This window comes from Neoarius graeffei, chromosome 5 (genome assembly GCF_027579695.1).
Source record: "Neoarius graeffei isolate fNeoGra1 chromosome 5, fNeoGra1.pri, whole genome shotgun sequence".
Classification (NCBI taxonomy): Eukaryota; Metazoa; Chordata; class Actinopteri; order Siluriformes; family Ariidae; genus Neoarius; species Neoarius graeffei.
This window is the reverse complement of record NC_083573.1, coordinates 16,696,453-16,720,844: the sequence shown is the minus strand read 5'-3', so window position 1 is coordinate 16,720,844 and position 24,392 is coordinate 16,696,453. Positions and strand designations below refer to the sequence as shown.

At 42.4% G+C, this 24,392-nt stretch overlaps 1 protein-coding gene across 3 annotated transcripts in view; it reads right to left on the bottom strand.

Annotated features, from left to right (window-relative positions):
• Positions 1-24,392, bottom strand: part of wu:fe05a04 (protein suppressor of hairy wing) — a 72,129-nt gene that overhangs the window by 28,185 nt on the left and 19,552 nt on the right. For all 3 annotated transcript variants that reach the window (XM_060921313.1, XM_060921315.1, XM_060921314.1), the window contains 2 exons: positions 19,390-20,357; positions 13,957-14,064 (listed from right to left, as the gene is read on the bottom strand). In XM_060921313.1, coding sequence (XP_060777296.1) covers positions 13,957-14,064; positions 19,390-20,357 — 1,076 coding nt within the window. The remainder of the gene's footprint in view (positions 1-13,956; positions 14,065-19,389; positions 20,358-24,392) is intronic.

Here is a 24,392-nt window from a genome sequence, read left to right as displayed (position 1 = left end):
CATGTTATTTAATAATCATAAAATAAATAGGGCAATAAATGTACAGGTAGATGGTGTTGATATTGAAAGTTTCTAATAATAAATTTCTTGGGGTAATAATACATGATAGAATTAATTGGAAATCAGATAAAATACATACTAATGAAACTATCAAGAAGCATATCTGTGTTGAGTAAAGCTAAGCATGTCCTGGACTATAATTCACTCCACATTCTTTACTGTTCCCTGGTTTTACCGTACTTAAATTACTGCTCAGTGGTGCAGGGAAATACGTTCACTTCATGCAATAACTATACTTCAAAAAAGAGCTATAAGAATAATTCATAGTGCTGGTTATCGAGATCATACTAATTCACTATTCTTAAATTCAAAATGTTTAAAATGCAGTAATATTATAGAATATAAAGCTGCCTTAGTAATGTACAAAATAAGGAATTATAAAGTACCAAGGAATATCCAAATAATGTTCTTGGAAAGAGAGGGGGGCTATAATTTTAGGGGGAAATTGAAATTTAAAATTTGCAGTGCTAGGACAACGTTAAAAATGTTCAGTATTTCTATTTGTGGAGTAAAGCTATGGAACAGTTTGAATGTGGAGCTCATGAAATGTACAACTATAAACCAGTTCAAAAAAAGGTATAAGGAACAGATCTTTATGAGGTATAGGGAGGAGGAATTACAATAACATGCTATTGATAATATAAATGTATTGTAGGTACAACAGCCCATCTCCCTAAGAACTACAGATCCAATCAACCAACTTCCGCGTTGACCTACGTCACGCCTGGCCGGGATCACCTACGTCAATTCCTCCATGAGCCCATAAGTGACTCAAACACAGTCCGTCTAAGAACTACAACTCCCATCAACTAACTTCCGTGGTGACCTACGTCACGGCTGGGCGGGATCACCTACGTCACTTCCTCCATGATCCCATAAGTGACCCGGAAATACACCATACTTCCTCTTTGGCTCTGCAACCACGCGGGAACAGACATAAAGAGGCACTCTCTCATCGGACCGTCCGAAACCACGACTTCTTTCTTGCAAGAAGAAAGATTCAGCGCGTTTTTTCTGTTTACCATTGGCCACGGTAAAACTACTGAAATCGTGCTATTTCACTCATTGAGTTACAACCGGTTTTTATGTGTTTATTATTAAGGTAACGTTACGACTGCAGCCCAGAGGAGTTCATTTAAAGTTAGAAGCGACCGGATTCCTTCTAACTAAAAGCGCTGTGCACATTGTTTGATCAGAGACTTCTTTTCTTCACGAACGACAACGCGTCGGACCAAGAAATTCTCTGCGCTTCACGGAGGCCTTCACAAACTGTGACACTCCGTCTCTCCAGAACCTCTCCTCATAATCTTGCGTCGAGGCAAGATACTGAAGTAAGATTGGCATTTTGGGCAAAAAGACTAGTCTTAGGAATTAGCTTTATTAAGTAGTGTGAATTTAAACTCAGGAACGGTTTAATTGTGTACACTGTAGACACTCTGTGTTGAATTGATTATTGTTCTATTTGTGTTGATCTCTCAATTGTTAATAGATAGGTTGCATGCTCTCTATTCCTTTCTAACACTAATTTCATTATTACACATATTTTGACCTCATCAAGATTTCAGTGGATTTAGTAGTGTTATAAGCTAGTAGGATTCTTGGGCCTTAGCTAGCAACACACGGCTAATTCTTTTGTCTTGTTAGCCAGCAAGGCTAACCCTTTTATTCAAGCGCCACACACACACACACCTTTTTTTCTTAACTCCACGAGGTAGGCTTCTTGGGCCTTAGCTAGCAACACAAGGCTAATCTTTGTCTCCACACGTGGCCACACACACACACACACACACCCCTTAGCTAGCAAGCAAAGCTAAATCTTTTGTTCTACTTAGAAACACGTGGTCACCTCCCCCACACACAAACACACCTAAGATAACATTCCTTTGTCTTAGCTAGCAACACAAGGCTAATCTTTTGTCTCCACACGTGGCCACACACACACAAACACACACACGCTCATCAAGTACATGACCATATCATATTTGAATGTATTTCAATTGCTAATATTTAATTATCACACACACGCACGTACACATACACACGCTCATCAAGTATATGACCATATCATATTGAATGTATTCAACTGCTATTATTCATCTTTATCTTTGTTATAATAAACTCAATTATTCTGTTAAACTGTGTCTGTACTGATATTTTCGAAGTCATCCAATCTCAAAGAATTCCAAGGTGCATATGAGTTATGTAATACGGTAAGTGATCATAATAATTTGGAATATACCATAATTTAGCTGTTTGGTAATTTATTATTAAGCACCAAAATTAATGGTATTACTTAATGAGACTGATTTAATGATTTAATGAGATTGATCACTTAACACCAACTGCACCTACATTAATTGGTGCCCCGTGTGAGGAGATTGGTGTTGACTTCTTGAATATTGCTGCAACAACAGATAAATTATCAGTTTGATTAAGCAACTGCCAAGGTATATCCCCAGGTGTGTTAAACGGTTAACAGTAGCGTGATAACCATATCACAAAATGCTAATAACCTATTCATAACTTAGGATAAGAGATAGCATTTCCAAACAAAAACTTTATTAATTACATAGTTAATATTAATTAATAATAATTAATTAATAAATTAACTAATTGATTAATTAATTATCCAATATCCAACCTAAGCAAAATGGCATCCCCTCGTGTCTCAGAAATTGAAGACAACGCTCAAGACGTGTCTCTCCTTGAGGTCATCGCAGACCTCATTCACTGCTCTGCCTCCGAAAAGGCAAACATTAGGAACATGAGTAAGAGTGAATGCCAAAACAACATGGATAACTCGAACAAACATATGAGAGATCCAAAAGAAACAACTATTAGTGTCCAAGCGGCACTAGGTAAGCTATTCCTGTCATACTTCCAAAATACTGATTCAGAAATCAGACGCCTCCATGGAGAGGTTGACAGGCTGACCACCAGCAACGCAGAGCTGGCAGCCGATAATAATGATTTACATAGGGAGCGTGAGCTCTTGAAGAACTCCCTTGATGATTGCGCCGAAAGGCTAGAGAAAGCCGAAATGGCTGCCAAGAAGGCTGCCAAGGAGCAGACCCCCCAAGAAGGGCGCGAGGGGCGTGAAAGACCCCCAACAATGCGCCGAAGCTCAGAGCGGGAAGAGGCGTCCGAACCGGACACCGTGGATTGCCTGGTCAAGGACCAGACACCCCGCCAAACTCCATCAACTCGCTACACGACTCCGTCGTTGTTTAGCCAGGGTGGAGCCGTACTGTGCTCATCCCGAGCCCAGAACCATAGCACACCCAGGTCAGTGTGCTACAGTATCCCTGATCCATCTTCGGATGAATCAGGCTATGAATCTAGTGCGAAACGGGAGCAACACCAGAGTAGCTTAGATAGTGAGTACTCAGGAGAGCCAAGGAGGTCGCACAAGGACGTGCACCAAACCCTTCGCTTACGGCAAATTGACCTACTTGCCAACGATGTTGAGCGATTCGATCCTGAGAATAAAAGAACAAACGTAAATGATTATTTGCGAGAAATTGACCAATACCTGATGGACCTGCCGAAAGCCACAATGCGAGAGAAACTTAAACTGATCTGGAAGACCTCCAGTAGCAGCGTTCGTGCCTTTTTAGAGACGCTACCCCCAAACGTTCGCGATAGTTATTCGAAACTTCACAATTACATGAGGGAAGAATATGCGCCGTACACGGATGAAACCTCCGCGACATTGTGTGCTATACAAATCAAACAAAAACGGTCTGAGGCACCTCGTGAGTATTATAGACCGCTACGTACTGCCTATTTCCAGGGTAGTAGCGCACCAGGCTTGGAAGAAGATAGAGGCTTCAAATCCCTCTTCTTACATAACCTCCATCCAAGCGTGCGGACTCAAGTCACACTGACGTGTCGACAGGGTTTTTACTCGATGAGGGAAATTAGGCAACTAGCCCAAATGACCTGGGAGACCATTGTCAAAACCACAGACAGAAGCAATGATGAACACAGAGTACTTAGTCTCCAGGGTGAAGACGACGGGCCCCCACTAGCCTTAGAAGGAGGTGAAACTCCAAAAGGGGGACCCCCCCTGGAGAAATCCCGGTCCGAACCGCCCCTTGCCAAGCCATCACCAGGATGAGTGGAAGAATCGGCAAGGTAAGGCCAGGAGAGACCGATGGCAAGGCCACAGTGACCATGGCAACCGTTCATCAGATGAGAATGGTCATAAGGAACAAAGCGGTTGGCGGCAAGACCATCATCCCCGCTCTGGCCAGAGATGGCAGGAGCGCTCCGACCATAGCTCTCCACGTAGGGGTAGAGGTGACCGAGACAGTGACTCAGACCAACCTGGTGAGTTCCGCGCAGAGCTGGACTCTTTGAAAGCCCAGTTGGCTGAGATTAAAGAACTGTTACAGGAGAGGTCAGACCCCTCCACAGATAAAACAAAAGAGCCCAAGAAAAATGACAAAAGCTACCCGCTGGCATGACTAGGCCAGGAACCACGAGTATATCTCGTGAAAGGGGGACGAGATCCTTGTGAAACAGCAGGCGATGGTCAGGATGTAGGGCCCCCCCGGTGGTGAAGGCAAACACACAAAACGCACCTCTCATGTGCACTAAAGTCTTCACCACCATCTCTCAGACACAGCTCTCACAAGGTGACCCAATCCCAACCAAGCCCTGCAACATAAACTTAGTCAGCTTCACACAAAACAAAACCCCACAGCCGTTGAATCCCACGAAACATGCACAAGCTCTCTGCGATGAGATTAGTGCGAACACCAACCAACCAAGCGCCACAGGAGACCAAATTCCCGATGAACTTCAGTTCATGTCTTTGGACACCGAGTCTGGTGTCGAAACACCCGACATCGCGATTCCCCCTAGTGGCCACAATTATTTGAAAAACCTCCCTCTATCCATCGACTCAGACACAGGCACCCATTTCACTGCTGGTGTAATGGCTGCGCTGTGGAACATGTTAGGCGCTGAGGCAAAATTCCATATCGCATACCACCCTCAATCCTCTGGTCAGGTTGAACGAGCCATTCAAACCATTGTGAGCATGCTGCGAAAGTATGTCACCCACCATGGTAAAGATTGGGATGTGAAACTTCCCTTGGTGCTAATGGCCATTAGGTCCACCCCTCATCGCACCACTGGAGTCACTCCCTTTGAGATGATGACCGGGCGGGAGATGGTTCTCCCACCGCACCTCCTGTACAAACCAGAGGACACGAGCATCACAACTGCATACACCGCACATCAATATGTCACCGACTTACAACGCCACCTACAGTCAACCTTTGCATGTGCCCAAAAGAATCTCGAAACAAGAGTAAAAGGACAAAAGGCCTACTACAGCCAAGCCTCAAAGAAGTTCCTACCACCCTGGTCGAGACCTTTCGATCGTGGGAAAACTGTTCCCCGTTGCGTATCGCGCATTAGGACATCCAGGCCTAATCAAACACTCTCATATCGATGGGTCCATAGTAATCGAATCAAACCTTTTGAACAGTCCTCACTCCAAAAGGGGGTGGACGATAGCTAGGCCCATCCTGTCCACCTAGCTTTTACGCCTCACTCACCCACAAGCATACACCAACATTCCCAGTCACATTTACCAGCCCAAACACTAACACCTCTTTTCTTTCCTTCATTTCTTCTCTTTTCTTTTTTTTATGCGTAGGAAATGAAGTATATATGTAGTGTTTAATGTTTCTTTATAGATGTGATTCTGACCTAGTTAGATAGTGATTATATGCCCAAATGCCTATAGAGTGATTATATGCCCAAAATGCCTCTGCCTCCAACTGTCTTACTAGAACTCATGAGTTTACACAGTTTTCACAGGACACCATGAACTGTACAGAGGATGCTGCCTCAAGGACTACGGACATGTGGATTGTACGGTACTGTGCTCTCAGTGCTACGACTCCGTCATACCCCTGAGACCAAAAGGGGGATTGTAGGTACAACAGCCCGTCTCCCTAAGAACTACAGATCCCATCAACCAACTTCCGCGTTGACCTACGTCACGGCTGGGCGGGATCACCTATGTCACTTCCTCCATGATCCCATAAGTGACCCGGAAATACACCATACTTCCTCTTTGGCTCTGCAACCACGCGGGAACAGACATAAAGAGGCACTCTCTCATCGGACCGTCCGAAACCACGACTTCTTTCTTGCAAGAAGAAAGATTCAGCGCGTTTTTTCTGTTTACCATTGGCCACAGTAAAACTACTGAAATCGTGCTATTTCACTCATTGAGTTACAACCGGTTTTTATGTGTTTATTATTAAGGTAACGTTATGACTGCAGCCCAGAGCAGTTCATTTAAAGTTAGAAGCGACCGGATTCCTTCTAACTAAAAGCGCTGTGCACATTGTTTGATCAGAGACCTCTTTTCTTCACGAACGACAACGCATCGGACCAAGAAATTCTCTGCGCTTCACGGAGGCCTCCACAAACTGTGACACTCCGTCTCTCCAGAACCTCTCCTCATAATCTTGCGTCGAGGCAAGATACTGAAGTAAGATTGGCATTTTGGGCAAAAAGACTAGTCTTAGGAATTAGCTTTATTAAGTAGTGTGAATTTAAACTCAGGAACGGTTTGTGTACACTATAGACACTCGGTGTTAAATTGATTAATGTTCTATTTGTGTTGATCTCTCAATTGTTAATAGATAGGTTGCATGCTCTCTATTCCTTTCTAACACTTTAATTTCATTATTACATATATTTTGATCTCATCAAGATTTCAGTGGATTTAGTAGTGTTATAAGCTAGTAGGATTCTTGGGCCTTAGCTAGCAACACACGGCTAATTCTTTTGTCTCGTTAGCCAGCAAGGCTAACCCTTTTGTTCAGGCCACACACACACACCCCTTTTGTTCTTAACTCCACGAGGTAGGATTCTTGGGCCTTAGCTAGCAACACAAGGCTAATCTTTGTCTCTACACGTGGCCCCCCCCACACACACACATCTTAGCTAGCAATCAAAACTAACTCTTTTGTTCTACTAAGGGCCAATTTATGCTGACAACCCAGTCCTCGCAGATGGCGTCTGCGAAGCCCCCCCCCTTGGCAGATTCTCTGCGCACACCTCCCAAAAATTGTGACCACCGCAGACAGCCTCGCAGACAGCGTCACAGACAAGAGGGCTCTGATGGGTCCACTCTACATCCGCTGTACACGCACTTCCGCTTCCCTACTTCCCCGGTTTGTTTTGTTTTCAAGACCGCCATTTTTAAAAACACGAGCGAAGATGGAGCAGCACGAAGAGCGGTTGATCGAGGAAGTACGTGCATCTATACGACTCCAGTTCTAGTCATTATATCTCGATCAAAGTGCAGACTCGTCCAGTCGCCATTGTTGTTGGTGTTGAATGACCTGTTGCTCAGTAACCGGAGGATAAACACTCCACTAACCACACCCACCAACTACTCCTAGCGATTTTGCAACTTCGCGCCCCCTTGCGTTGTGGCAGTGAATAACATCGCGCACGCCTATACACGCCTATACTCCCTGCTCAACGATAAATTACAACTGTCTGCGAAAGCCTTGTTGCAAGAGCATGCAGAGGCCTTTAGAAACACATGGTCACCTCCCCCACACACAAACACACCTAAGATAACATTCCTTTGTCTTAGCTAGCAACACAAGGCTAATCTTTTGTCTCCACACATGGCCACACACACACACAAACACACACACTCATCAAGTATATGACCATATCATAGTTGAATGTATTTCAATTGCTAATATTTAATTTTTTTTAATCTCACACACACACACACACACACACACACACACACACACTCATCAAGTATATGACCATATCATATTTGAATGTATTCAACTGCTATTATTCATCTTTATCTTTGTTATAATAAATTCAATTATTCTGTTAAACTGTGTCTGTGGTTGTACCAATATTTTCGAAGTCATCCAATCTCAAAGAATTCCAAGGTGCATATGAGTTATGTAATACGGTAAGTGATCATAATAATTTGGAATATACCATAATTTAGCTGTTTGGTAATTTATTATTAAGCACCAAAATGAATGGTATTATTTAATGAGACTGATTTAATGAGACTGATTTAATGAGATTGATCACTTAACACCAACTGCACCTACAGTATATATGTGGGTATGGGTACATACAGATATTATATAAAAAGTGAATATTTTTGTATGTATATATATATATATATATATATACACATATATATATGTATATATATATATATATATATATATATATATATGCATAAGTGTATATAATATATAAGCATAATATGCATAATTATGATATGGGTGTCTGTGTACGTATGGATGTGTATAGTTATAGGTATGTGTATATGTATTGTATGCATAACAAGTATTTGTATATATGATTTGGTCGATATTATACCATGTTGGTATGGTTTTTTTTTTATTGATTTTGCTTTCTTTTGTATATATAGTTTATCATGGTGGAAAGTGACGTTTGATTAATGGTGGTATAGAGGGTTAGGATTTGATAAGTTATTTACTTCTTCATAATCCTTTCCGAACATTATTATGTTATTGCCTTGTGGCTACGCTATTCTGTTTGTTTATGACGATGTTTTGATGATTGCATTTTTTATTTTTTGTTGTTTTTTTGTTTGTTTTTATGTCTTCTTTACTGTTCAGAATAAAGCAATCAATCAAAACCGCCATGCTAATAAGCACTTCTCTCTCTGACTCTTTCTGCCCAACCTCCCAACACGAGTCTCCTGCATCCCACCGTGCGAACACCTCACCAAGGCTGCGGATGCGCGTGGCTGCCGGTGCCCTGCAACTCCATCCTCCCAAAACCAGACGCGCCTCACTCTCTCTCTGACCAGCACACGCTCTTTGACTGACGCTCCGTCGATATTAAAAAGAGACACTACGGCCTCCAGGTGGAAGTGAAGAAACAAAGGAACGAACATGCGCTGTGTACGGACCACTGGCTATGGTCAAAAGTACCTCAGTCACGTTGTTTGTCTTCTGCAATATTGCTGCAACAACAGACAAAAGTTCAGTTTACTGAGCAGTCCCAGGACTTTTCCAGCTAAGTCACTGGTCTTGTAAAATTGTCAAAGCATACATCCAGATGTGCTTGAACCAATTATAGTACCGCAATACTGTAATATTAACAGTTCTTAGATACTAATTACCTAACACTTAATAGTTAAGACAGAGAAATCCCAATTGCATTGCTAGTTTCCTGCTTTTAAAGTTAGGTAAGATGAGCTGCAGCACCCCACACGCCTCAGAGAAGGAGGACAATGCTTAAAACCCAGAAGTGTCCACTTCCCTGTTTGATTTTGTTGCACACCACCTTAAAATTTATGCTTGCGCTAGGGCAGAACTTAAAAGCCTAAATTCAGAGCAATGGCAAGAGGAAATCGAGAATACGATTTTGTGAGAAACCCCAAACGTGGAGCAAATCACCATCCAAGAGGTGGTAGGTAGACTTTTCCTGTTCCACCACCAGGAAATCCACCTGGAAAATGAAGCTCTTCACCAAGAGAACTCAGGTCTTAGCGCTAGCCTTGACAGACTAGACAAAGCTAACTTTAGTCTGTGGAGCGAACTTGTTAGTAAATGAATTCCTAAGTGAGTGCACCAGCAGGCTTGAAATAGCAGAGAGAACTGTTAAAGAGGACACCGACATCCAGGCCCTCCAACAAAGCTGCGAGAACCGCGCTAGGGTGCAGGCAGTGCTTAAACCCCCCCTTTCAGCCATGGTGGCGCCATGTTGCGCTCACCAGAACTTGGAGAGCTCCTAAAGCCCCAGGCTACTGCTAAGGACAAAAGGAGTAAAGGTTACTCCAGGTCCATGCACTATGAAAGTTTTTCCTCATCCTCTGATGAGCACGAAGAGAGGCACCACTCTTCGAGATATCCATGTTTGAGTAGTTCCGAGAGTGAGTGCTCGAATAAATCAAGGAAGGCGCAGAGGGACAGTTCCCCTGGCCTTTGCATGCGTCAACTTGACTCGCTTGCAAAAGACATCGAGCGTTTTGACCCTGATAGCGGAAGACTAATGTGAATGACTACTTAATATGAATATTTGAGAGGTCAAATATTGTCTTTCCGATTTGCCCCATGCCACAACGCATGAAAAACTAAAAACTCATATGGAAAATGACCAGTAGGACCGTTCATGCGTTCACTGAACCCCAACCATTGCAAATTTGGAACAGATACTCAAAACTCAGGGTAGTTCTGCGAGAAGAGTATATGCCCTACACTGATGAAACGTCAGCGACAATTAGCGCCATCCAGATTAGACAAAAGAGAACGGAACCTCCGCAAGAGTACTATCGACAACTACGTAATGCCTACTTCCAGGGTAGTAATGCGCCAGGCCTGGAAGAGGATAGGGGTTTCTTCCATAATTTGGTCTGTTTTTACATAACCTCCACCCCTGCATGTGCACACACTTCATGCTATCATGTCGGCAGGGTAGACACTCAATGAGAGATCCGAAAGATGGCCCAGATGACCTGGGAGATGGTTGTCCGTCCATCAGACTGACCAGAAGACGAACCTAGACTGTTGAGCCTTCATGGCATGAACAGGCCACCATTAGGTTTAGAAGGGTGCGAGTCCTCACAAGGAGGACACCCACAAAGCAGTGCCATCCAAAACCGCTCGTCACCGACCCGGCATCAGGGTGAGTGGAGAACCCAGCAGGGTGAGTCTAAAACGGCCCGTGGGCAGGTCACTGGTGATCAGAGCTGCCATGATCATCTGCGGAGCAAATGATCCTATAGGGAACAAGGCAGCTGGCAATGGGTCAGTTATCCTGCCTCTGACAGGAAATGAAACAACCGTCCCAACAGTCAGCGACGAGGAAATAAAAGTTGGGGAAAGGATAGAACAGTGCAGCACACTGAACCCAATGTCGAGTGGAACTCTTTAAAAGCTTTCATGAACAGCGTCACTGAATAGCTGGATAAGATGGTTAAGTTAAGCCCTAAAGACTCAGACGGTAAGCCCAGCATGTGGCAGACTCCCCCAAACACATGGGAGAAGATTCTCTGGTAAGATGAGACTAAAATTGATCTTTTTGGCCATCATGGGAAATGCCATGTGTGGCGCAAACCCAACACCCTGAGAACACCATTCCTACAGTGAAGCATGGTGGTGGCAGCATCATGCTGTGGGGATGTTTTTCATCTGCAGGGACAGGAAAGCTGGTCAGGACTGAAGGAAAGATGGATGGCACTAAATACAGGGCAATTCTGGAGGAAAACCTGTTTGAGTCAGCCAGAGGTTTGAGACTGGGATGAAGGTTCACGTTCCAGCAGGACAATGACCCTACACATACTGCTAAAGTTACACTGAAGTGGGGAAACATTTAAATGTCTTGGAATGGCCTAATCAAAGCCCAGACCTTAATCCAATTAAGAATCTGTGGCATAACTTGAAGACTGCTGTCCACCAATGCAACCCATCTAACTTGAAGGAGCTGGAGCAGTTTTGCCTTGAGGAATGGGCAAAAATCCCAGTGGCTAGATGTGCTAAACTAATAGAGACATACCCCAAGAGACTTGCAGCAAAAGGTGGCTCCGCAAAGTATTGTACAAAGAATACCTATGCACACTCCAGATTTCTGTTATCATAATTATTGTTTGTGTCACAATAAAACAACAATTTGCATCTTTAAAGTTGTAGGCATGTTGTGTAAATCAAATGGTGCTAACCTCCCAAAAATCCATTTTAATTCCAGCTTGTAATGCGACAAAACAGGACAAACACCGGGGAGATAAATACTTTTACAAGACACTGTACAACCCCGATTCCAAAAAAGTTGGGACAAAGTACAAATTGTAAATAAAAACAGAATGCAATAATTTACAAATCTCAAAAACTGATATTGTATTCACAATAGAACATAGACAACATATCAAATGTCGAAAGTGAGACATTTTGAAATTTCATGCCAAATATTGGCTCATTTGAAATTTCATGACAGCAACACATCTCAAAAAAGTTGGGACAGGGGCAATAAGAGGCTGGAAAAGTTAAAGGTACAAAAAAGGAACAGCTGGAGGACCAAATTGCAACTCATTAGGTCAATTGGCAATAGGTCGTTAACATGACTGGGTATAAAAAGAGCATCTTGGAGTGGCAGCGGCTCTCAGAAGTAAAGATGGGAAGAGGATCACCAATCCCCCTAATTCTGCGCCGACAAATAGTGGAGCAATATCAGAAAGGAGTTCAACAGTGTAAAATTGCAAAGAGTTTGAACATATCATCATCTACAGTGCATATCATCAAAAGATTCAGAGAATCTGGAAGAATCTCTGTGCGTAAGGGTCAAGGCCGGAAAACCATACTGGGTGCCCGTGATCTTCGGGCCCTTAGACGGCACTGCATCACATACAGGCATGCTTCTGTATTGGAAAATCACAAAATGGGCTCAGGAATATTTCCAGAGAACATTATCTTTGAACACAATTCACCGTGCCATCCGCCGTTGCCAGCTAAAACTCTATAGTTCAAAGAAGAAGCCGTATCTAAACGTGATCCAGAAGCGCAGACGTCTTCTCTGGGCCGAGGCTCATTTAAAATGGACTGTGGCAAAGTGGAAAACTGTTCTGTGGTCAGACGAATCAAAATTTGAAGTTCTTTATGGAAATCAGGGACGCCGTGTCATTCGGACTAAAGAGGAGAAGGACGACCCGAGTTGTTATCAGCGCTCAGTTCAGAAGCCTGCATCTCTGATGGTATGGGGTTGCATTAGTGCGTGTGGCATGGGCAGCTTACACATCTGGAAAGACCATCAATGCTGAAAGGTATATCCAGGTTCGAGAGCAACATATGCTCCCATCCAGACGACGTCTCTTTCAGGAAAGACCTTGCATTTTCCAACATGACAATGCCAAACCACATACTGCATCAATTACAGCATCATGGCTGCGTAGAAGAAGGGTCCAGGTACTGAACTGGCCAGCTTGCAGTCCAGATCTTTCACCCATAGAAAACATTTGGCGCATCATAAAACGGAAGATACGACAAAAAAGACCTAAGACAGTTGAGCAACTAGAATCCTACATTAGACAAGAATGGGTTAACATTCCTAGCCCTAAACTTGAGCAACTTGTCTTCCTCAGTCCCCAGACGTTTACAGACTGTTGTAAAGAGAAAAGGGGATGTCTCACAGTGGTAAACATGGCCTTGTCCCAACTTTAAGATGTGGTGTTATGAAATTTAAAAATCACCTAATTTTTCTCTTTAAATGATACATTTTCTCAGTTTAAACATTTGATATGTCATCTATGTTCTATTCTGAATAAAATATGGAATTTTGAAACTTCCACATCATTGCATTCCGTTTTTATTTACAATTTGTACTTTTTCCCAACTTTTTTGGAATCAGGGTTGTACATGCATCAGAGTATTTTATTTAATATTCAACATTTAATTAATGATCAAAATCGATATTGTAATTATAATTATTGAGAGTGTACCTCATACTCAAATGTAAATAATAGGGTTTAGTGTCAACATGTAATTTGTAAATGTGAACCAGAATATGCAGATGAGGGTCAGATTTATCAGCAGCTCATCACTCAGTCAAGATGGACCAGAACATTCTGACCTGAACTTGGAGTACTAGACGGCCTGTATCAACTCTAAAACATGGCAGATGCATTTGTATTCATTTTGGTTCGATGAATTTCTTTCAATATATTGTTTATACAAAATTTAAATATAAATTGGATGAACACGTGACTCATCTGCACTTCAAATTTGATATTTAATGCCACAGACTGCATCACAACAAGTGAATTCTGTCTTAATGTCCCAGGTTTAAAAAAACAAACAAACAAAAAAACAAAACAAAAACCCACCCCCACACAGGTTTTGTTCGGCCACTTACCACTGCAGCTGGAGGTAAGTGCACAAGCTGTGGTACGATTTCCTTGATTTTAGGAGCAATAACGACTTCCTTCTTCTCTGCATTTGGCTTTTGCTTCTTTGTGCCAATCTGTAAAAACATTGTTAGAAAGGTTATTTTTAGTTTCTGTGAGTGCATTTCATCACTAAACAGACAGAATAGCAGATACAGTGTCTTGCAAAAGTATTCATCCCTCTTGGTGTTTGTACTGTTTTGTTGCATTACAAGCTGGAATTAAAAAGGATTTTTTTTTTTTGGGGGGGGGGGGGGGGGGGGGGGAGCATAATTTGGTTTACATGACATACCTACTAGGGATGGCGAAAACTAAAAAAATCTTGACCGACCACCGAGCCTCATTAGCCGGTTAAAGTCGGTTAACCTATGAGTTTAAAATTCTAGAATTGGAATTATTACAGGGATGCAAACAGCGCGCCTTTTGGCGGATGCCGCCCTCTCCACGGCTGAATCGCGCAGATCCGACCTTCCTTTCCCAAGGGGGGGCGTTGGAGCGTCCGACCACAACTTCATCAAAGCAAATTCTGCATATAAGCAAATGCCGCCACAGTCCACGAAACACAGGAAGTACAAGCACGAGAAGAAAACAGCAAATCAGAAAGCCGCGCGCGCCCACGCTGAAGCCGCGCAAAATTTAATGTGCGCATTCTGATCTACTGATTGCGCAGCTTCCGCGCAAACGCGCACAGCCCCCTGATCCACTGCCCTCCTTTAACCCCCCCACGCCTCATGGACTGCAACGGCACCCGCCTATTTAGTAATTTTAATACAGAATCCACCTTGAAATTACAATCAGACACTCCAACGCCCCCCCCCCAAAAAAAACACACCACCAAACGGATCTGCGCGATTAAAAAAAAAAAGTCGGCATCTGCGCCTTTAGTTTGTGTGGAGAGATATGATCTGCAATAACATGCATTGTTGGCTACAGACCGAAACATACTTTCAGAATGCACTGGCCAAGGCAGGACTAAACTCGATGTGCCTTCTAATAATTAAAAAAAAATAGTAATTTGTAAGCTAAAAAGCCGGTGTCTACACTTTTCTTTCACAGAGTGGCAGCTGGGCGGGACATGACTGAATGGGTGTTTCTGATTTGTCAGCTGTCTTTAACTGGGGCGGGACATGACTGAATGGGTGTTTCTGATTTGTCAGCTGTCCGCTCCAAAATCGGCAGCTTCAAAACGATTGATTTTTTTTTTAACCGACAACCAAAAAAAATTAACCGGTTGACGTTGATTCGGTCAACCACCGGTCAAACGGTCATCGGTTAACATCCCTAATACCTACCACTTGTAGGTACAGCACATCTCCGCAACTACATTTCCCATAAATGCCTCAGTTCCTCCCCCGGACGATGTCCGTTTCATCTCATCTTTCACCATGCCACAATTGGATAGTGTACTACTGTAAATCGTGATGCAAGCTCATCTATAAATTGGGCATTCTGAGCAAGTTTCTCTCTCTCAGACCGCCACGCTAATAAGCGCCTCTCTCTCTGACTCTTTCTGTCCAAAACTCCCAACACGAGTCTCCTGCACCCCACCGTGCGAACGCCTCACCAAGGCTGCAGACGCACGTGGCTGCCGGTGCCCTGCAACTCCGTCCTCCCAAAACCAGACGCGTCTCACTCTCTCTCTGAGCAGCACGCGCTCTCTGACTGACGCTCCGTCGATATTAAAAAGAGACACTACGGCCTCCAGGCGGAAGCGAAGAAACAAAGGAACAAACATGCGTTTGTGTACGGACCACTGGCTATGGTCAAAAGTACCTCAGTCATGTTGTTTGTCTTCTTCAATATTGCTGCAACAACAGACAAAAGTTCAGTTTACTGAGTAGTCCCAGGACTTTTCCAGATAAGTCACTGGTCTTGTAAAATTGTCAAGGCATATACATCCAGGTGGGCCCGTGGGCAGGTCACTGGTGATCAGAGCTGCCATGATCACCTGCGCAGCAAACGATCCTGGAGGGAACAAGGCAGCTGGCAACGGGACCGTTATCCTGCCTCTGACAGGAAACAAAACAACTGTCCCAATGGTCAGCGACGGGGAAATAAAAGTTGGGGAAAGGATAGAACAGTGCAGCACACTGAACCCAGTGTCGAGTGGAACTCTTTAAAAGCTTTCACGACCAGCGTCACTGAATAGCTGGACAAGATGGTTAAGTTAAGCCCTAAAAACTCAGACGGTGAGCCCAAGAAGGGCGACAAATCCCCCCCCCCCCGTAGGCATGACTGGGCCGGGACCCCTCTCCAACCCAAGGGTCTACTTTGTGGGCTGGGGAGGAGGTCCAGATGAGGTATCAGACACAAACCCAGGCACCGAGCCCTCTCAGGTGGTAAAAGTGAATACCCACCTCTGATGCAGTTCTTAGGTGATCTGGTCAGGAAGGGTAATGCTAAGTGCATCTACACCCATCCAAGTTTACATTTGTTCTATTGATACCGAGCAGCTCTTCTTTGGTCAAGACTTGCTGGGCAGGCTAGCCCCACTCATTGACTGTAGACGCGATCAACTTTAGACCCAACTTGCTGTTCCACAGTCTGTAGAGCCAGCTGAATGCACGCAAGCCCTCTGTGATAAAATCAGTGCCTTCACGGAGCAGCAAAGCTCTCCAGGCACCCAAGCCTCTGCAGAGCTTGACCTCCAACCCACGCATACAGAAACCGGTCTCGAGATCCCAGAGATACTGAGGTCCACATTAACCAAATCAAATCCTTTGAGTCGTCCTCACTTCCAAGGGGCAGGCGGGGGGGGGGGGGGGGGGATAACCAATAAAATCTCACTCCATCATTCACATAGGTGACATTACTCTACATTACCTTAACACTGATAAGTATGACACTGAAACCGAAATCACTGATGCATTTCAAGATCACAATCTTGAGACTGAGGACACCCTTCAACAGCAATTTATAGCTGAAGGGACCAAAACTGTGAAATTCAGTCTGAACCCAGCTGGGCTCACAACTATGTTCTCCCACCATCAAGCCAGGCAGTCGCCTGATTTAGGACATCCCGTGAGTCTGATTGCTTTGGGACTTCTCCTTAGTGTTTGGGTCATCACGGCTGGTATTGCATACATGTTACACAAACATATACAAATACTGTACACCAAGCTGGACACAATAGTCAACATGCCTGACAACTTCAGGCACAGCAGCACCCGTTTCTTATCCAGTCCGCCACCTGCTATCAACTTTCCAGAGGATTAGGCTTATTAACTATGCTACTGACATGTCTTTCCCGATTTATAATGGCGATTCTGATTTGCTCACTTCAGGCGCACATGCGCATTTATGTGCGTGTTCTTAAAGTGGTGCATATAGTGCACCTTTACACCAATGACCAGTGGACACTACACAGTAGGCATGTAACGATTCACTCAATTCATGATCAGATTCACATAATTTTTGAAAAAATATTAAAGCTAGACAGCCTTTCGATTTCATTTAGTTCCCTCTGAAATTTGGTCGTTGTGATACATGTTTATTTCTGTAATATCTCACAGAATATCAGGCCATTCTGTGGCTGGGAAGTTATTTAATTTGAGGGGATTCCCAAGCAAATAACGTGCATGAAATCGCTCGCTTCGCGCAGTCAAGCAGACCGAGGGAGTCCATGTGTGCATGCGCAGGTTTACCTTTGACCATGCACTGACAGTTGCATCATTCTGCTGCTAAACGAACAGCCAGTCACACCGAGGTGCTCGTTGAACACTGATATTTATTAGTTTGGTCCTGCGTTTCCTTTCCTTCGCATCATAACATCTTTTCTTCTCGTTTTCTGTTACCGTAGTTGGTCTTTCACGTTTCATGCGCGTCCTCCATTTTTCTCTCCCATTTCAAATTTGTATCCCACAATGCCTTGTGCAAATGGAGAAAGCTCACCATATGATGCATGACATAGTATCTTGAATTGCATCATGGTGAAACAGGAACAAATAGGGTCACATGGCCCTAAATTCATTAATTGTTCTATTTAAAAAAAAAAAACCTAATAAAACTGGAAGTCTGTGTTTAGAATTCAGTAGCTTTCAGTCTATCAAGTAAAAATAACTGGGTGTCAGGGAAAATTCTTTTTACGACCTAAACTTAAAATCTGAAACGCAGTCTACCTTTAAAGGTAGAGAATTTTGTTACCAAAAATTGCATCATTTATTTTTCTATTCTTTATCAACTGAAATATTCCTTTTGTTAAATTAAAAAAATATTTTCTTCATAGCCAACAATTATTTACCAACATTTGTAAAATAATAGCCTACAAACTAACACATTTCATTTATTAAACATGAAAAATGTTAACACATAGGACTTTTCTTAATAAACTTTGATGAACATTTGTGAAGGCTTTAGTCATCTTAAACAGAAAACTACCTCCTTTTCTTCTCTTTAGCTTTCAGCAGGCTGTAAAAAGAGAACTCCGATTTCTTGTTAAATCTATTTGTACAGTCAATCACACAACTGCTCTTTCCCAGTTTAGATCTGTTTTGTTTACTTTTACAGCATTAGAGCTGCATTACTTCCACCTAGGATGATGTTACATGTATTTCAGCTATTGTATATTATTGCTCCTCTGCTGTCTAAACAACACAATTACAACCAGGACAAATGAAGAGATTATACAGCTTGATGATGATAATAATAATAATAATAATAATAATAATAATAATAATAATAATAATAATTATTATTATTATTATTATTATTTAATCAATTCAAATAGTCATTAATTTGTACTGCAATTTATTGTTGCACGATATATCATTAAATGCCTAATAGAAAAATTTCAAAATCACAGAAATGCTGGGCTGCTCAGACTACACAACTTAACTTGCAACCTGTCGTTTTGTGGATATAACAGTGAAACAATCAATCGAGACTGGCATTCAGTCACAGGTGAAACATGTCTGATCCCGAAATCCTGCTTTCTCATGAAAATAGACAGGAGAGACAAACAGTGTCTATTGTCTGCACTATTTTTACAAAAACAAGAAAAAACAAAATAAAATAAAGGATTGTGGGCAGGACGGACTGTCTGTTCTGCAAAAGAGAACTGCAGGTATAGTGAGAGAGAGTAAAAAGACTGATGTTTGATGGTAACATGTTTACTGAAGCTCTTGACCTGTATCTGCATGCTTTTATATGTTGTGCTGCTGCCACATGATTAGCTAATTAAAATATTGAAAAAAATGTATTATATTTTAATAGATAACCTATATAAGGAACGTAAAATTGTTAAAATATGAAGTTCAGTAATTGCAATGACCTAGTATTATCATAATATAAAGCATAATGATATTAAAAATCAAAATTGAAATGTACAATATACAAACAATACTATTGCAATTATCATTATATTATGTATATTAATATATAAGGAAAAACATAAATGTGGTTACCTCTGCTGGATTCACAAGCCCACAGGTTTTAAGGTGGCTTTCATAAGCCTGTTGATGACAGAAGCCCAGGCCACATTCTTGGCAGAGGCATGGCCGCTGAGCCGCATGCCCACCCATGTGCGACATGAGCATAATGGATGAGCGGAAACCCATCCCGCACTCCGAGCACCTCATGACCCTCTTATGCATCCCGGCGTGCTTCTTTAGTTCCTCTGAACTGTTGAAGACTTGTCCACACTCCATACATCGGATGACATTTGCCTTGGCGCCGAGAGCTGTCTGATGACCCCAGCAACCCGTGTCCTTCTTGTGCTTCAGGAAGTCCTCTTGGCTCCAAAAAATGACGAGACATGCCACACATTGCAACTGCTGTGGTTTACACTCATGCTTCATGTACTGGGTTGATAAACGGAAATGGCGTTTGCACCGTATGCAGGTATAGGGCAAAACGCCCAGGTGATGAAAGCTGTGGCGGAGGAGGACGGCTTTTGTAGAGAACGCCAGGCCACAGTCAGTGCAGATGAACATGCCCTTCTTGTGTCGCTTGAGATGGTAGAGCATAGCGCTGTGATGGCGGAAGCTGCACTCACATTTTGGGCACGGGTAGCGTTTTGCGCGCCGTTTGTGCGTTTGCACGTGCTTCTTGCATTCTGCCATGCTGGTGAAAATGCGCTTGCAGAGATCACACTGATAGAACTTGTCCTCAAAGTGGTTTGTCTCCAGATGATGCTGCAGGTCATCTTGTGTTCTAAAGTGGGCTGTACAAATGACGCACCGGATTGTGGCCGCTTGTGCATGGCAGCGCAGATGCTTACGATAGTTCGCCAAATGGCAGAACTGCTTGCTGCATTCAGCACAGTGGTAGAGACGCACACCATTATGGATGTGCAAATGTTCATGGAGGAGGAACGTCGTGGAAAATGTGAGGCTGCACACCTGGCAACGATGCTCTTCTGAACCATTGGTATCTGTGGAGACGCAACAGCAACTGTTTAATGCAAGAAGGTTTGACTCTGACTTACTAACAGAATCAGTAAATACTCAGAAAGTAGTGTTTCCCAAACAAGAGACGTATATGATCATGAGCATTGTTTCAGATCTGGCTTGCATCCTCTTCGCTCCATTTCAGGCTACATCCACACGACAACGGCAACGAGATTTTTTTTTTAGCGGGTAAAAAAAAATATCGCGTCCACATGGGCAACGGATCAGTAAAATATCAGGTACATATGGCAATGCAACGCTTGCTGAAAATGATGCAATACACATGCCACACCTCTACGTGCGCTGTAAGACGGTCCCATTGGAGACACCAGAACAATAGAAGTAGGACGCATGCGCATAAACCCCTTCTTCTACCCGGCGTGAAGCACTCACAGGAACAAACACACAACAACAACAAGAAGATGGCTGCGACTATGCGAGGAAATCGTGCCTTGTGTGTACACAAATTAGTTTTATTAGTGTGCATAGTTTTATATAACTTAATTTTCTTATTGTGTGAACATTTTGAAAAGCATTTTTATATAATTTATATAAAACTTTTTATATTGTGTGAGAACATTTTGAAAAGCAGTCTTATCCAATAAAAAAAAAGAAATTCAAGAAATGGTTCAGTTACTTGTTTAAAAGAATTATTTAAAATTATTTAAAAGCCATTGTTGCTGCTGTTGTTACAAATGATGCGCGCGAGAGTGCTGCTTGTTCTAGTCATGTGGTTGTGACGTCATCATAAACAAATCCGTTCTACTCATCCAGACGACTTCGCAACGGCGCCGTTGCCAGATTTTTCCACTCTGGAACCCGTTCTCAAAAAATATCATTTTGGGGCAACCAAAACGCCGGTGCCGTGTGGATGCCAGGCCGAAACGATAAAAAATTTTATCAGATTCACCTGAATCCACTGCCATGTGGGACAGGACTTCAGACAGCTGCTCCAATCAACTAACGCATCCAAATGGCAAAACCAAAAAGCGCAGTCTAACTATTTTCCCAGCTGTGTTTTTTGAGAGACAGTGGACACCATTTGCATTCACGTCAGAATGTCTTATCACACATATTTTACAGCAAAAAAAAAAAATCAAATCAAATTAGAGCAACGGCTACAATTAATCATCGACAGCTTAACGATATTTTGGCCATTGCAAAAGTAGAAAAGACTTTCAATACGTAAATTGTGCATGAATGATTACTCAAACTTCCACTGGAAAAAAAAAATATGTTGATTCCCGATTACTTAGCGCATCAGATCACATGACACCTTTGTCCAGTTATTGACACCCAGATGATTATTTATAAAAAATAATCGGTATGTGGTATTAAGTTAACAAAACAGAGTTTTTATTCAAAATTTGTTTTACATAGACCTATACTTAGTACAAAATATCGTTTATATAAATATATCGATGTCGGCGTTTACGTAAATGAGGAAGTGATTCTAATGTTTGTAAACAAATGAACTGATAAGTTTAATCTGTGTCAGAAAATCTTTGTTCCACTTTATATTTTCATAGATCACATTTTGTTAATCATTTGTTATTGTTTGTATTAATTTCTAGTTTTGGAGTTTACCAATAAATGTCACCAAGCAATTGACACTGTAACCACATGAAAATCCAGGTCAAAGGTCGCATGCCATTCCTCGAACCAAAATATAAAAATGTCTACTGATATTGTAATATGTGGTAGATATTTACAACAAACTGCAAAAAAATATTTTCTGATTGGAATAGAAAAATCTGAATATTTCAAGCATGCCATTTTTTTATATGCTAGGAATTTAATTCTGGTCTAATTCTATTTATTGCAATAGGATTCCAAATACTCTATAAACATTCCATTCTGTTATGAATCAGAAAAATTATTATTATAAATCACAGCACTTTAATTTTTTTTTAAATACTTCATCTACTTCAACAGTGTTGCACAAAGATCGATCCATAACAGTTGTAAATGTCGCTTAATTCCACAGGGTGTCGATAATGGTGGACAACGGTGAAAGTGATCACTATTATCAACACCTCATGTGTCTTCTCTAACGAGCGTTTAGATACAAAATGGTGACTGTCAAATGAAAGAGTAAGAAACAAATTAGGTTTTGACCAGGAGATCATGAAATATCGATGAATTTGATAAGTAAAACATGTCCATGATCTTTCCACCATGTTTACCTGCGATGACAACGTCTGGGTTTTCCTCAAATTGCTGATCGTGCTAAAAAAAATTCCACCTCAGGTAACGAGCTGTGTCATCAGACGACAAGATCAAAGGGCGAGGGGGGGGGGGGGGTGTCTTCCGGTTGATTAATCCCCCCCCCCAAATCTGTCCCTCTGAGTTACATGGAGTCAACAGGAAATCTTTTGGTGGAGACGGTGGGGACCTCGACTGACTATCGTAGCCTGCAGGGAATCGGCCGTCAGACATTCTGTCGCATGTCCCAGACCCGGTGAAATGTAACTGAATTGTCTTGGCCAGGCCTAAGAGTCCCATCTGCATCTCATCATTGCTGAGGAGTGTGCTCCCATCACCCAATCAAGCATCCAGCCAGAGCAGGTCATGATATATTTTTTACCATATTAACATGCCATTGTGCGTCATGCCTGATGTAAAGACTCTCGTCTCTGCGAGCCTACCACACAGATTTAATACTTGTCATTTTTAGGGCATACCTAACAACGTGTTTTCTTTCTCTCCCCCCCCATCTGTCCCTCTGAGTTACATGTTGATCCTGGGATTGAGATGCTGGCCTCTTCTGCCCCTCGGACCTGCTTGATCCATCCTGGTGCCCTGTGTCTGGTCGGAGTTTTATCGCCCCACTCCTGTGAAGGACGGCCCCATGAGGACAGTTGAGGGTTATACCTGTTAAAACTGTTAATATTATAGTCAGGCTGTCTGTTGTTGCCCAAATGAGGATGGGTTCCCTTTTGAGTCTGGTTCCTCTCGAGGTTTCTTCCTCATGTCGTCTGAGGGAGTTTTTCCTTGCCACCGTCGCCACAGGCTTGCTCATTGGGGATAGATTAGGGATAAAATTAGCTCATGTTTTTAAGTCGTTCAAATTCTGTAAAGCTGCTTTGCGACAATGTTTATTGTTAAAAGCGCTGTACAAATAAACTTGATTTGATTTGATTAATTCAGTGATTCCCAACCACTGTGCCGCGGCACATTAGTGTGCCGTGAGAGATCATCAGGTGTACCGTGGGACATTATCCAATTTCACTTAATTGTTCCAAAAATTATTTATTTACTGCAAATAATTGGTCTTCGTTCATCTATGCCAGCGACGTATAGTGACAGGCAGAACAATTAAATACACTTCCAATAGATGGCAGCAGGTAGCTAATTAACCTGTGTATCTACCTGTTGCCATTCAAACAATAGAATTAGTAATGCTTCAGGTGTGACAGCGGTGATAGCAATAGATAAATATTTGAAAAGAAAAAAAGTACACAATCCAAACTGGGCCCTGGAGAAAATTCTGGACCCAGATGAAGGCCCTAGTATGAGTAGAGGTCAGAAGAAAGCAAAAAAGGTGATTTTCCACAACCTATCTATGCGAGCTGGTCTTTTCAAGCATGACTGCTATAAAAACTAAAAAAGGAGAGTGACTCAGAGCTGTTGAAGATCTTCGTGTGTGTCTTTCTTCAATTCCTACGAGTACATCAGCTTTGTGTTCAACTAAACAGGCCCAGGTTTCCCACTAAGGAAACTGTGAGTAAATTGAGACTAGATTATCATTATATTTCATATATATATGGTGTGCCGTGGGATTTTTCAAATGTAAAATATGTGCCGTGGCTCAAGAAAGGTTGGGAAACACTGGATTAATTAACCAATAATAACTGTTGTAACTGAAACTTGCCTTTGTAAAATTGTTTTATTGGTAAATCTGAAAAGGTGTCGATAATTATGGACTGTAGCTGCTGCTCTACTTCATTCGCAGTATATATTGTCTCGCAAATCTGTATTTTAAAAAAAGAATGTCAATATGCCTATTGTTACAACCT